General features: G+C 41.5%; 1 protein-coding gene across 1 annotated transcript in view; it reads left to right on the forward strand.

Annotated features, from left to right (window-relative positions):
- The first annotated feature begins 641 nt into the window (after positions 1-641).
- Positions 642-14,899, forward strand: part of DCLRE1C (DNA cross-link repair 1C) — a 36,717-nt gene continuing 22,459 nt past the window's right edge. Inside the window, 8 exon segments of the mRNA XM_021716169.1 lie at positions 642-695; positions 2,981-3,065; positions 6,199-6,258; positions 9,121-9,176; positions 10,013-10,114; positions 10,510-10,582; positions 10,765-10,905; positions 14,386-14,487. Of these exon segments, the coding sequence (XP_021571844.1) occupies positions 649-695; positions 2,981-3,065; positions 6,199-6,258; positions 9,121-9,176; positions 10,013-10,114; positions 10,510-10,582; positions 10,765-10,905; positions 14,386-14,487 (666 nt within the window). The 5' untranslated portion in view covers positions 642-648.

Below are 14,899 nucleotides of genomic sequence, written 5' to 3' on the forward strand. Positions count from 1 at the left end.
TGAATTGGTTTGATTTAGCTAAACAATTTAGAAGTGTCTGGTTATTGTTGTCTAGGCATCTCCTTGCTAAAGATTCAGAATATATTAGATGCACTATGTACTTAATGTACTGTTTGGTTTAATTGTGACCTTTCCGTTGTTGTCTTTCTGTGTCTGCTAATTTAAAGGGCTGAGGAGCAGGTCTGTGCAGTCACAGTAGGCCGAAAAGATGATGAAATGCTTATTCTGGCCTAAGCCTGAATGGTTTCCTAGCACATTCTAGATGGACTAACTTGAGTGGCAGAGAGTAAATGGGTCACATGTAGTGAGGACCTGAGGGATGGTTGGATCGAAATGAAAGCAGAGAGTGAAGGGAAGTTCTCCTTCTTCTGGGACTGCTGGGGTACTTTCAACTTGGCCCTCAGATTCAGGGAATTGCTCTCCTTTTAAATTGCTTTTAATGGCTCAGACATGGACAACCTGCCCGTTCGAAGGATTCTTCACCTGCAGAAGAGTCTAGTCCTTGTGAATCAGTTCTCATAAAAGTGAACCTCATGTGTTTTCTCTCAAAAGGAAGCTAAAAAAGAAGACAACTCAGTTTCCTGGGGCTAAGGAATCCTCTGGGAAAAATTATATTTATGATTTTGGGTTCTTTTGTTTTTAGATCACATGAAAGGATTAAGAGCCCCTACCATGAAAAGAAGGTTGGAGTGCAGGTAATTAATTTTGCTACTTATTTGTTTGCATTTGTGTGTGTGTGCTAAGCAAACATTTTAATTGAGAGATAACATCTATTCAGAAAAGTACATATGTCATAGGGATGCGGTCTTTTGCAAAGTGAATACACCTGTGTGGCTTCCACTTAGGTCAAGAACTAGAACAGTACCAGTATCCCACCTCCTGCTTCCTTGCAAGTCATTCTCTTCTCCCAGAGGCAACCTCTCTTTTGGCTTTGTCATCATGGGTTAGCTTTGGCTGTTTTTTAACTTTATATAAACAGCATCAGACCAAATAGATTCTTTTATATTTGTTTTATTCTACTTAACATTATATTTGTGTGATTCATTCATGCTGTTGGATGCAGCAATAACTCATTCATTTGTATTTCTGTAAGAGCGTGTGTGTGTGTGTGTGTGTGTGTGTGTGTGTGTGTGTGTATTTGTGTAAGAGAGAGAGAGCAAGAGAGAGAGAGAATGGTTGTTCATCATAAAGAATCATATAATACTGAATTTTTTCTTAATGCTGAATGATTAGAGTCTTTTCCTGCAGTCATTGCCTAAATCTAAATTCCAAGTTCTTAAGTTATATTTGAATGGGCCTTTTTACTTTTTAACTAGTGGATATCAGCCTTCTCTTCTCATTTATAGCCCTAGTCTATGTTCTTGATCATGACAGCTAATATTTATGAAATCCTGTATTCTGGGCATGGTGTATTTCTCAGTTCAACCATTCTTTTGGAATGCCTAAGATGAGTCAGGCATTGTACTTGAGGTGGACAATACATTAATGAGCGACACAGATGAAAATTCCTGCCCTCTTGGACCTGACCTTATCATTAGAGCTTCTTGATAACCTTTTGAATAGGTACAATTATTATTTCTATTTTACAGATGAGGAAACTGAGGAACCAGAGAGGTTAAATTAGTTGCCCAATGTCACGCAGCCAGTAAGTGGCAGGACCAGGATTTCAACCAGGTCTGTCTGATTTTAGAGCCTATGTATCAGTTATCTATTGCTGCGTAACAAATTACCCCCAAGCTGAGTGACTTAAAGTAACGCTAATCACATATCTCTCAGTTTCTGTGGGTTAGGGATTCTGACCGGATAGTGTGGAGATGGCCGGTTTCTGCCTAACTGGGTTTCATATGGGGTTGAAGTTATCCGAAGACTCACTTGCAAGTCTGCTACCTGGGCTGGAAAGACTCAAACAGCTGGAGCCTTTGGGGTTCCTTGGGTATCTCTCTCTTCTCCAAAGAGTCTCTTTAGCATGGTGCTATCATGATAGTCAGACTTGTTACATGGTGACTCAGGGTGAAAAAGTATATGTCCCAAGAGAGACTGGGGAAAATTATATTGCCTGGAGATTTAACCTTGAAAGCCATGCAGTTACTTCCACCACATATTCTGTGGTTAAAGCAGTTACAAAGGACTGCCCAGGTTCAATAGTGATGAGCACAGGCCCCTCCAGTCATGGAGGAATGTTGCTAATGTAAGAAGAACACATATGGATGGGGTATGCAGTAGTGTAGCCATCTTTGGAAAATATAGTCTGATGTGGACTATCCAAAACTATTGAATTTTTAGAGTTTATCATGAAATTAATTTCTATTCATTAAAAAAATAGAATGGATTTACATAAACTAAAAAGTGGAAGTCTCAGGTAGACGCAGTGGCTCATGCCTGTAATCCCAGCATTTTGGGAGGTAGAGGTGGGAGGATTGCTTGAGCCCAGGAGTTCGAGACCAGCTTGGGCAACATAGCACGACCTCATCTCTGCAAAAATAATAATAATAATAAAATTAGCTGGGTGGTGTGTGTCTGTAGTCCCAGCTACTTGGAAGGCTGAGGTGGAAGGATCACCTGAGTCTAGGAGGTCAAGGCTGTGGTGAGCCAGAGTGTGCCACTGCACTCCAACCTGGGTAACAGAAAAAAAAAAGCAGAAGTCTCTGTTCCTAACACCCCTTTTCCATTCTCCAAAGGTAGCTTAGTGTCTAGTGGTATCTTTCCAGATATGCTTGATCGTGTACAAGCATGTATTTTCAGTGTAATGGTGAGAGACAACTCTTTGAGGGTGTCAGAGGACACAGTATTTCCCCCCTCCTTATGCTCTTGATGGCACTGAAATAGTAGGTATAGGTATGCTGGGAACTACTCTAACATTTTGTACTAGCACAAATTCTGAATTCTTAGCGAACACAGATATATGAGGAAATATATTTCCTAGTCACCAAGATGGTTCATTTTGGAGTGTACTAAAACAGCTTTTTTTTCTTCCTTTCAGCTTGAAGGTTTATTTATACTGCTCACCTGTTACTAAGGAGTTGTTGTTAACTAGCCCAAAATACAGATTTTGGGAGAAACGAATTGTAAGTTTTATCTTTTGAATAATACTAATTTCTGTTTTTGTGAAAAATATTTTTTTAGAGGTAGATTGAAAAAAATTGTAATTACTCAAAACCCAATTTTTCACATACTATAGTTTTCCATATTAATTGGAATATTTATATTTAGTCTTTTGTCATTTAGGAATTTAGAAGAGGTCAACATTTGGTGGTTGCTGTTTTTCTCATTCCTCCAGAGCTTGATCAAGGACTTTGGTTTTGTTTAATCTCATTGACTTGCTAGTTAAGATGTGTTTGAATATTTTAGAGTATAAAGTATAATATTTATTAGCATAATTGTTAAAATCTTTACTTGTAGGATAGAGTAGGAAAAATAAGCATAATTTATGAGCTATAGTAAGTGAGGGGTAACAATCAGAAGAATACAAATAGACTGGATTTTTTTTGTTGTTGATCTTTTTTTAATGAAATGGATCTCCCAATGTAGGGTATTCATGGAGAGAAAACCAAAAGTCTGGTACATACAAAATGTGAAGGCGGCAGAAAAAAGTCCTATTATAATAATAACTACTAGAAATATGAAGGACTTAATTCAACTCTTGATCAAAAGACAAATTCTCAGTTTAGGTTAAAAAATAAGAAAAATCCATCAGTATTAGTCTATAAGAGATCTAAATAAAACCAAAGGATAAATAAATACCGGTTGAAATTGGGAAGGGAGGAAGGAAAAAAATATATTAAGCAATTAGAAGCCAAAAATGCCAGAGTGGCAATTTTTCTATCATACAAAGTAGAGGTAAAGACAAAAAAAAAAAGTTTTGAAGAGGAAGTCATTTATTGTTACAAGGAACAACGGATCAAGAAGATATGGATATGCATACAACTGATAAAATAGCCTCCAACTGGATGAAGTAGAAACTGCCAGAACCTCTGCGACCCAGGATTTGATCTGAGAAGAACCACAATGAGGGAACGGAATTAGGGCTGATTCCGTGGATTAGACCTTAAATAATTGTGGGAGCTGGCAGAGGAGTGTGTCCAGGTGTCACAAAGAGTCTCTTTGCTGATAGCTGTCAAGGCCCAGTTCCTCCTTCCTTTCTGCCCTACATTGGGGCAAACTGACAAAAAAGCCTACCCCTGTCTTGGCACTGACGGGAAGTGCAAACCAGGTAAGCCCAAGCCCATCCTGCACCACAGTGAAAACCAGAGCCACTCACTCCTGCTCTCTTTGGACAGAAGAGCCATGTCTGTTCCCAGCTCGGCTGTGATACCTTCCCCAGAAAGTCCCATGATGGGTGATGCGTTTTTCTCATCCTCTCTCCATGTGTGTGGCATCATCAGTCTCCATTTATGATCTGTTGATTGAGAAGGGGTCCATCTCCCCTCTGCAGACCAACCATGGCAGCCAGACTACACCCTCTTGCCCTAGCATTGGACCTGAAGTCACTACAGATCAAACTGTCCAGCAGTCAAGAAGGAAAGCCAGAGGAGAAACAGAGAAGGGCACTGACCAACTGAAATCCACAAGGTTAGCCTAGAGCCTAGGAGGACAAACTGAAACCCGCATCTGTCTCTCACCTCTCTCCCCACCCCCACGGGAAGTTCAAACCACACACACACCTGGCCCAGAGCATGGAGAAGCTACAGGCAGATGCCCAGCAGGAGCTGGGTTGCTGCAGGCCTGCCCCATATCAGGGAGCCGAGCCCGATGGATGACATCCATGAACTGTTATTATTTCTGGTGCCCTTCAGAGCATTAAAAAATGACCAAATGTTCAAAAAACAAATAGTCCTTGTATTAAATAGTTGTTGAAGGAAATAATAAAAAGATAGTTAGCTCAACCTTGCTAGCAAGATAGAAAATTATAGTATACGAGGAAAAAGAACCATTTCATACATGAAAATTAGTGCTACCTCTTTGGAAGACTGTGGCGACTTCTGATAGAACTAGAAATTGACCTTCCATGTGACCCAGCAATTCCCCTATTGGGAGTACACCCAGAAGAACTCAAATCATTCTACAGATAAGATACATGCACATGTATGCTTGTTGCAGCTTTCTTCACAGTAGCAAAAACGTGGAACCAACCATGCTGCCCATTGATGCTGGACTGGATAAAAAAAAGTGGTACATATATACAATGGAATATTATGTAGCCATAAAGGACAAACATATGGACTTGGCAGCAACTTGCATGGATTTGGAGTTGATCATACTCAGTGATCTATCACAGAAACAAAGAACAGAGTACCATATGTTCTCACTCATAAGCGGGCCTTGAACAATTATCATAATACTATAAGAAAGGGATTGGCAGTAGTGAGAAACCGTCGAGGCGGGGGTGGGATTGGCAGTTGAGGGAAACTGCTAGGGGAGGGAGGGGCATACCTCATCAACAAGGGTACATGCATAATCAACGTTTGTGTACCTAACCCTGAATTGTACCCCACATCTTTATAATAAAAAATAAATAAAAAAGAAAAAAAAACATGCAAAAATCCCAATTAAGGTAGTAACTGATTCTAACAGTATTAAATAGTGCATCATGAATAAGATGTTTTATTCCAGAAATACAAGGGTACTTAACAACCAAACTTTAGTCACTCTAGGTTTTAGGACATTAGTGGACTAAAAAAGATGAAAACTTGAGTATATTCATTTATCAGATACTTTTTGAACGCCTATTATGTGCTTCTCCTTCTTCGAGTGAAGTGGGGAGGTACACCAGGGAGCATTCTGCTGCAGTTAGAATCGGTAAACAAGGCATACGTATCATGGGCTGATGCAGACAGTTCTGCAGCACAAAACTTAAACACACAGAACACATGACTGTGTTTTTACAGAGACTGAAATTCAAAGGGTGAGGGGAACGGAAGTGGTAGGGATGAACGGGGGAAATGGAATTCACGCAAGTAGAATTGTTGTGGCAAAGGATATATATTTATAAGGCATTTGATACATATTGCCAAATCTACCTCAAGGAAGGATTTAGTTTTGCTTTATAATTTTTTCAAGCCATTAAAATTTAGTGAAATCAGAAATTGTTATACAGAGAAAGTTTGTAACATTTCTTCATCCCCTTTTTGTGTTTGAGGTGGCAAAGGCATAAAAGTCATGAAAAACTGATATACATGATCTCTTATTTTCTTTTTATAGATAGCAATTGAAATCGAAACGCCTACTCAGATATCTTTAGTTGACGAAGCATCAGGCGAGGTAACTAAATATTAAATATTGTTTTATTTTTAAATTCAGTACTAAAATGATTATCTTCTCGATTTTGAACGTTCAGTCATAAATTAAAATGTAGCGATTGAGTGGAATTTTAGGAAAAACAATTTTGTGATGGTCTAAGTACAATTGAACTATTCTCACAAAAATACCATAGACTTGGTGGCTTAAACAACAAGCATTTATCTCTCACGCATCTGGAGACCGGAAGTCCAAGATCAAGGTTCTGACAGATTTGTTGTCTGGTGAGGGCCCACGTGCTGGCTTGTAGATGGCCATCCCTTCCCTGTTCCCCCATTATGGAAGAGGCAAACAAGTGTCCTTGAGCTTCTTGTATAGGACATGATTGGGGGTGGGGAAACAAATTCCATTCATGAGGGCTCTGTGCATAATCTAATCACCTCCCAAAGACCTAGTAAAATCATCTTGGGATTTCAACACATCTTTTCGGAGGCAATACAAACATTCAGTCCCTAATAGTGAAATACTTATTTCTTACATAGAAAGGATTAGACATGGCTTATTTTTTGTTAGACTTGCTCCGTTTTAGTATTATAGGCTAATGACAGGAACTCTAGTTGTTATTACTACATGATGTCATCGTCACATTTATTAAGTTTATTATAAATGTTTAGGATATAAAATGGCAGTTAATATTTTTGCAGCAAATTTATGTATATTGTAATTTTTTTCTGAATCATTTTCTTTTTCAAAAAAATGTCAGTTGGGCATGGTGACTCAAGCCTGTAATCCCAGCATTTTGGGGGGCAGAGGGGAGAGAATTGCCTGAGCTCGGGGGTTCAAGACCAGCCTAAGCAACATGATGAGACCTCATCTCTACAATAAATCAAAAAATTAGCCAGGCATGGTGGCACATGCCTGTGGTTCCAGCTGCTTGGAAGACAGGCGGAAGGATCATCTGAGCCCAGTAGGTCGAGGCTGCAATAGCCATGACAGCGAGACCTCGACTCAAAATATAATAAATAAATAAATAAAAACAAAAAAAAGTCACTGCCTAGGTGGATGCAATTTACTCTCAAATTAAATTTAGAAGCATACTTTTGTGAACATACTGTTTTAAAAGTAGGACTATGACCTACTTCTTTTTGTTGTTGTTGATAGAGGCCAATTTTGAGGGAAATTTGCAGAAGCATGATCTGGGCAGCAGCAAGACTACCTACCTTTTTTTTTTAAACCTTAAATTATACCTAGAGCTAGTGGATAGTTTCCTATTTTACAGCAAATCTAGTTAATAGTTGTTCTACAGCCTGATGATAACAACATGGTGCTTTGACATGTTTAACTTTGAGAGTGTCTTGCACTGTGCGAATGAGTTCAAGTTCAGAACAGAGACAGACTTCACTTATTCTTTGGAGATCATACAGTTAAAGTTGAATTGCATCAGATGATCCCCCTAAAGCAGGACTACAGAGCCAGTTTAGACTGGGTTAAAAAATGGGGGAAAAGGATGTGGAGCCTTTTCAAAATGCCACCCTGGACTCTGCGAACTTTTTCGGGGACTACAGTAATTGATCTGTGACCCTGTTTGCGGGCATATTGGTGGAAGGCAGTCTCCAAGCCGGGCAGCCAGCGGTGGGCAACTTTCACTGGGAAGTCCTGGTCCTGCCCCAGTCTTTTCTGTTTCTGTTGGTGCCCCATGGCTTTTGAGCGCTGTTTATCTAACCAGTGTGAGACCCCATGCAAAAGGGGCCTTCAGAATGAAGCGAGTTAGACACATCACGTGGAGCCCGCAGAGTTCCCAAACCACTGAGGACTGGAGAGGTGGTGGTGCCGCGGCCCTGCCCTAGTGGGACGGTGCAATGTGCGGTGTGCATTCGGACCAGGGTACGTCCAGACTTTTTACTATTTTTTTTTTTTTGAGTCAGGGTCTCACTCCATCGCCCAGGCTGGAGTGCCATGGCATGCTCACGGCCATCCAGCATCGACCTGCTGGGCTCCAGCAATCCTTCCGCCTCAACCTTCTAGGTAGCCAAACTACAGGCGTGTGCTACCACGCCCAGTTAATTTTTGATTTATGGTAGAGACGAGGTCTCACCAGGTTGCCTGGGCTGGTCTCGAACCCGCAGGCTCCGGCAATCCACTCGCATCGGCCTCCCAAAGTGCTGGGATTGCAGGCTGAGCCAATAAGCCCGGCCTACATTTTTAAAAATAGCTTTATTGAGATGTAGGTCAAAGTCACAGAGTTATGTATCCATCGCCATAAGCAATTTTAGAATATTTTCAGCATCCAAAAGAGAAACCCTATCTTCAACTGCATCACACTCCATTCTGTCCTCCCTGGGGCCCTGGCAACCACTGCTGTACTCTCTGTCACTATGATTTGTCTGATCTGGACATTTCACATCAGTGCATATGACATGTGATCTTTTGTGTCTGGGTCCTTTTCACAGAACATAACATTTCAAGTGTCATCCATGATGTAGCCTGTATCAGTACTTCATTCCTTTTTATGGCCACGTAATACTCCATTGTATGACCCTACCATATTTTGTGTATTCATTCCTCAGCTGATAGACATTTGGGCTGTTTCCATCTTGGGGTTAGTATGAATAATGCTGCTGTGAACATTCATATACATGTTTTTGTGTAGACATTTTCATTTCTCTTGGTTCTGATGCAATTGACTCAGTCCTCTGGTGTAATTCTGCTTATCATTTGTTGAGTGGACAGAGATTCCACTTGTTTCCAGGGTTTGGAGAGTGGGGAGGTTGGGGAGAAAAGGCACCTTCTTGAGAGGTACTGGGGTGTGTTCTCTTAAGGAGGGCTTCATTTAGCTAGGTCCTAATGATAACTTCTTTTGTTATTATTTCTTTATTTTCTTTTTAGAAGGAAGAGATTGTTGTGACTCTCTTACCAGCTGGTCACTGTCCAGGATCAGTTATGTAAGGGGCTCTTCTATTTTGCCATTTTATTCTATGTAGATATATATATTTGTAGAAATGAATGTTCAGGGTCTAAACATTATTATGCATTGGGAGATTTTATTATTTTTCTAGCCATTTCCTTAATCTTTGTTTCCAAATTGAATGTGGGGGACTGAGGTGAGGATCAAATCTGAATGTGGCTTTCTGGTTGGGCACAGTGGCTCACGCCTATAATCCCAGCACTTTGGGGGGCTGAGGTGGGAGGATTGGGAGGAGTTCAAGACCAGCCTAGGCAACACAGCAAGACTTTGTCTCTACAAGAAAATAAAAACATCAGTTGGGTGTGGTGGCCACTCCCATAGTCCCAGCTACTTGGGAGGCTGAGGTGGAAGGATCTCCTGAGTCCAGGAGGTTGAGGCTGTGATGAGCTCTGATCGCGCTACTGTACTCTAGTCTGGGCAACAGAGTGAGACTCTGACTTAAGAAAAACACAAATTACCTGAAATGTGGCTTTCTTATGGATGGAAGTCTTTGTGTATTTCTCTAGTGACATTTATATTATCACGTGGATTTTTCTCTCCATGAGCAGGAATGATCTCAACATATATTTGAGAGTGCTAACATCATAAGGAGTATCTATTATAAACTTGGTAGCATCTCCCTTCTATTCTTTCTACCCCAGGAAGACATAGCAGTTAAGTGCCTGGTGTGGCTTTAGAACAATTAGAATTCCTTAACACTGTATCATAAGGGATTTTTTGGCTGGAAGCATTTGCTATCGATCTGGCGTGCATTTGCTTTGCTAGGATTTTGTATGAGACTGAGATGTCACTGAGCTATATCTCTTTTTTCAGGTTTTTATTTCAGGGCAATAATGGAACTGTCTTGTACACAGGAGACTTCAGATTGGCAAAAGGAGAAGCTTCCAGAATGGAGCTTTTACACTCTGGGGGCAGGTACTGGGCCTCACATGGTTCTTGAATGTAGGATTGCACAGTTTAAAATGTTTTGTTGCTCTTTTCCCAGCAAACACAATTCATTGTTTCTACTAGAAATCAAACTTGATTATAATAACTATAATAGCAGAGCAAATTTTTCTCCTTGAAATATAGCAATGGAATGTTCTCTATGTTGATTAGTGCAGTATTTACATGAATTTGTCAAAATTCACTGGATCATTTATGTAAAATCTGTATATTTTATTGAATGGAAATAATTTTCCAACAAAGTTGATTTAACACAATAACAAACAAATTCTAAATGGAGTGGAACACTCTGTGAAACAGCTGAGAGTTTAAATTTTACACACCATTTATATCACTTCGGCTGACTAACACCATTTTTTTTCCAGAGTAAAAGACATCCAAAGTGTATATTTAGATACTACTTTCTGTGATCCAAGATTTCATCAAATTCCAAGTCGGGTAAGTGCACCTGCAGGAATGGTGTGGTAACCAGGGTATGGCCGTGTTTCTAATAGGAAGTTCATAAGATGACAGACCGGATCCTAATTGTCCCTTTGGCATGAGGACCTGTGAATGCTGGGAATGAAAAGGGTAAGTGAGGTTTTTCACAGTGTTAACTGTCTCCAAAAAATCCTGTCTAGGGGGAGTGTTTAAGTGGCATTGTCGAGCTGGTTCGAAGCTGGATCACTCGGAGTCCGTACCACATTGTGTGGCTGAACTGCAAGGCAGCTTATGGCTATGAATATTTGTTCACCAACCTTAGTGAAGAATTTGGGGTCCAGGTATGCTGTTTGTTCTTTCATTCTTTTCTCTCTCCCTTCTATCCTCTCAACTTCACTTTTCCTTCCTCTCCCCGTCCCCCAAATAACTGAAAATAGTGATGGATGGAAGCAACCTTATCAAAACGTGTCTGGGTCAGGCACAGTGGCTCATGCCTATAATCCCAGCACTTTGGGAGGCTGAGGCGGGAGGATTGCTTGGACCCAGGAGTTTAAGACCAGCCTGGGCAACATAATGAGACCTCATCTCCATAAAAAATTAGCCAGGTGTGGTGGTGCCCATCTATGTTCTCAGCTACTCTGGAGACTGAGACAGAAGGATCACCTGAGCCCATGAGGTCAAAGCTGCAGTGAGCCGTGATTGTGCCACTGCACTCCAGCCCGAGCAACAGAGTGAGATCCCAACTTAAAAAAACAAACAAAAACCAAACCAAAACAAACATGTGCAGCAGAGACTGGTGGCTCCTCTGTCATCTTTGTTTACTCACATCCTTGTGGGAGGAAATTGGCAGAAGCCCAACTGGCTTAGACAAACCTTCGACGAAATATCCCATAAAGTATTTTTCCCAAACTGTGGGTCATGAAATAAATTTAGTGACTGTGACCAGCATTGAAAATAACTTTGAACTAGGAGGTATCAGAGTATATTGCTTGCAGTCAGGGTAATTATCATTTTGTGAAAATCTGCTTAGGGAGTGAAGACACATAAAGACATGTATGTGTGTGCATGTTGGGTTGTGTGGCAATCGTATTTCTTACTGTGGGTCACAGTTCATGTATGAGGCTGGGCAGGAGTTTCACCCACCCCTTCCAGGAGGTTCCTTCCCAGCTGCTCAGTGCTAGGCTCTCAGGCCCATAGCCGGGAGCCCCTTCCTACAGCACTCACAGGAACAGTGTGGCCTGTGCTTTTGTCCCTAAAGAAGATGGATGCTTGATAATGACTCTGAATTACAAAATAATTGAAACTAAATGGACTTTAAATTTTACTTCATTTTGTGCCTTTTAATATCGATCCCCCAGCCGGCTGGACATGGTGACTGGCTCATGCCTGTAATCCTACCACTTTGGGAGACTGAGGCAGGAGGATCGCTTGAGCCCATGAGTTTGAGACCAGCTTGGGCAATATAGTGAGATTTTGACTCTACAAAAAAATTTTTAAAAATTAGCTGGGCGTGGTGGTGCATACCTGTAGTCCCAGCCACCTGAGCCCAGGAGGTCGAGACTGCGGTGAGCCATGATCGTGCCACTGTACTCCAGCCTGGGTGACAGAGTGAGACCCCTGACTCAAAAATTAGAAGAAAAAAAAAAAGATTCCCCAGGTAACAAACTTGTGTCAAGAACTTAACAATTATATGCCGTATGTTTTAGTGAAGTCACAGTGATCTAGTTCTTCTGCATTTGAATTTTCAAAACTTCCTTTCTTCCTTCTCCTTCTCTCCCTCCCTCCCTTTCCTTCTACTTCCTGCGTCTTTACTTCCTAAGGCCTTATTTCTTAGTTGCTTCCTTCCTTATGTTCTTATGTCCAAATATGTCAAGTTGTTAGTTCTCCTTTTGGGGAAAGATGTGCTTTCATTCTGAGATCATCCTTTCTATGTTGAGTGGATGTGAAAAAGGTCTTTTAAATTAAAATCAAAGTGATAAAAAGAATTGTATGTATGCACACACACGCTTCTATACACTATCTGCTGGTTTTATTTTATTTTTTCCCTCATGTCCTCTCTTGGCAAACTGTAAAGGTAGCAACCTTGTGAGTCCCAAGTTTGTCTTGTCGATTTTAGTGGTATGTGGCATGGAAAAGCCTGGAAGTACTGTTCTAGAGCCCTTGCAGGAAGAAGCCGAGGGCTGAGGAGGGTGCTGGCGGGGTGGCCAGAGAGAGGCCATTGGTGTGGACCTCAGAGCTTCTTCCAAGGAAGTTGCTCTGGGAGTGGATTTCAGCGTGGACTTAATGCCAACTTTCTCAGTGATTTGCCTCCTTCCCTCCCTCCTCCTTAGAGAGCTCACTACACTGAATTCCAAATTCTTAAATCTTTTTTTTTGAGTTGGGGGTCTCACTCTGTTGTCCAGGCTGGATTACAGTGGCACGCTCATGGCCACCATGGCCTCGACCTGCTGGGCTCAGGCGATTCTTCTGCCTCAGCTTTCTAAGTAGCTGGAACTATAGGTGTGCGCCACCTTGCCCGATTAATTTTCTGATTTATTGTAGAGACAAGGTCTTGCCAAGTTGCCCAGGCTGGTCTCGAACTCCTGAGCTCAGGCAATCCTCTTGCCCTGGCTTCCCAAAATGCTGGGATTACAGGCTTGAGCCAATGCGCCGGGCGGATCTTTTTTTTTTTTTTGAGTTGGGGTCTCACTCTGTCACTCAGGCTGGAGTGCAGTGGCAGTGTCATGGCTCACCATAGCTTCGACCTCCTGGGCTCAGACAATTCTCCCACTTCAGCCCTCCAGGTAGCTGGAACTACATGTGCATGGCACCATGCCTGGCTGAATTTTTTATTTGGTTGTACAGACAAGGCTTTGCTATGTTGCTCAGGCTAGTCTTAAAGTCCTGGGCTCAAGCAGTCCTCACCATGGCTTCCCAAAGTGCTGAGATGACAGCTGTGAGCCACTTCACCCAGCCTCCTGGTTACTTCTTACTGGTCATTAGTCAACAGGGAGTGATGGGGTGGGCCATGGGATAAGAAAGCAATTTTGTTCATTCTTTTTATACTATCTTGCCATCAGTTACCACAGCAATCTGACATCCTAGTCTGTTTTCTATCCAGACACCAAAATGAGAATACTTCTTTTGTGCCATTATTTAATCCTACTGTCAACTTAGGTACTTGTCATTTGCTTTGAAGAACCCAGAAGATGAGCTTAAAGTAAAACTGACACATTGGTTTTAGTGCCTTAAAATGTATTTATTTGCCTGAAAATTCTAAAGGTGGCCGAGGTTTGAATATTTGCTTTTCTGTACCTGCCCTTCCCCTTTGAATCGAGTGAATCGAGTGTGGAAGGGGGACCTGTGTCTTCTGCTTCCTCCTCCTCCTTTCTTCTCACTCCTGGTTGCTCCTCTGTGGCACATTGTGCGTTTGTCTTCGAGGGTAGGGGACATGTGACTGTTTTTGTCTGCTTGGATCACGGCTATAAACCCAGTATTTAGAATAAAGTTTGGCATATAGCAGGTGCACAAATAAATATTAGTTGAACTCCTCCTGAAAGACGGAAGGACGGTAACAGCATCATCAAATGAAATGAGTGAGCCAAGTCTCTGTAATTTTTCATTACCACCAGTGAAAGACAGTCGCCTTGGCCGTGAGCCTTTACCTGTGGCCGTCCTGGCAGAATACTTATGTGCACTGAGATAGCCAACGACTAGGTTTCAAGAAAGAAGAGAGGGGTTAGTTCGTTAACTGGATGTTTTTCCTTGAATAACTTCCTCCGGACAGTTTACTTGTAGGAGACGCATTCCAGGTAATTTGCTTGCATATGCTGTTTTCTTAGGTTCACGTGAATAAGCTAGACATGTTCAGACACATGCCTGACATCCTTCCTCACCTCACAACAGACCGCAGCTCTCAGATCCATGCGTGCCGGCATCCAAAGGTACACGTGCCAATGGTTTCTTGTGGTGTTTGTGTGATTCGTAAAACAGAGAATTCCAAGTTGAGAAGAAGCCTCAGGCATTCCGTTTTTTAATTTTTTGTTTTGTTTTCAAGTTGGAGTCTCATTCTGTTACCCAGACTGGAGTGTAGTGGCACGATCGTGGCTCACCACACCCTCGACCTCCTGGGCTCAGTCCCATTACTCTTCAACCTTTGCAAAACGCTTATTTATTTTTTCTCCAACTTTATTTAGAAAAAGTTTTAAACAGTAAAGGTGTAAGACTAGTACAAATAACACTATCAACTTAGGCACTTGTCATTAATATTCTTCATCTGTATTCCCCAGTTTGTCAATACTTTGTCACATTATCTCTTTCTGCTCTGTTTCTCTATCTCTTTCTCTCTGTATGTGT

The sequence above is a fragment of the Carlito syrichta genome, unplaced genomic scaffold (genome assembly GCF_000164805.1).
Source record: "Carlito syrichta isolate Samal-C Ts95f unplaced genomic scaffold, Tarsius_syrichta-2.0.1 Scaffold308224, whole genome shotgun sequence".
NCBI lineage: Eukaryota > Metazoa > Chordata > Mammalia > Primates > Tarsiidae > Carlito > Carlito syrichta.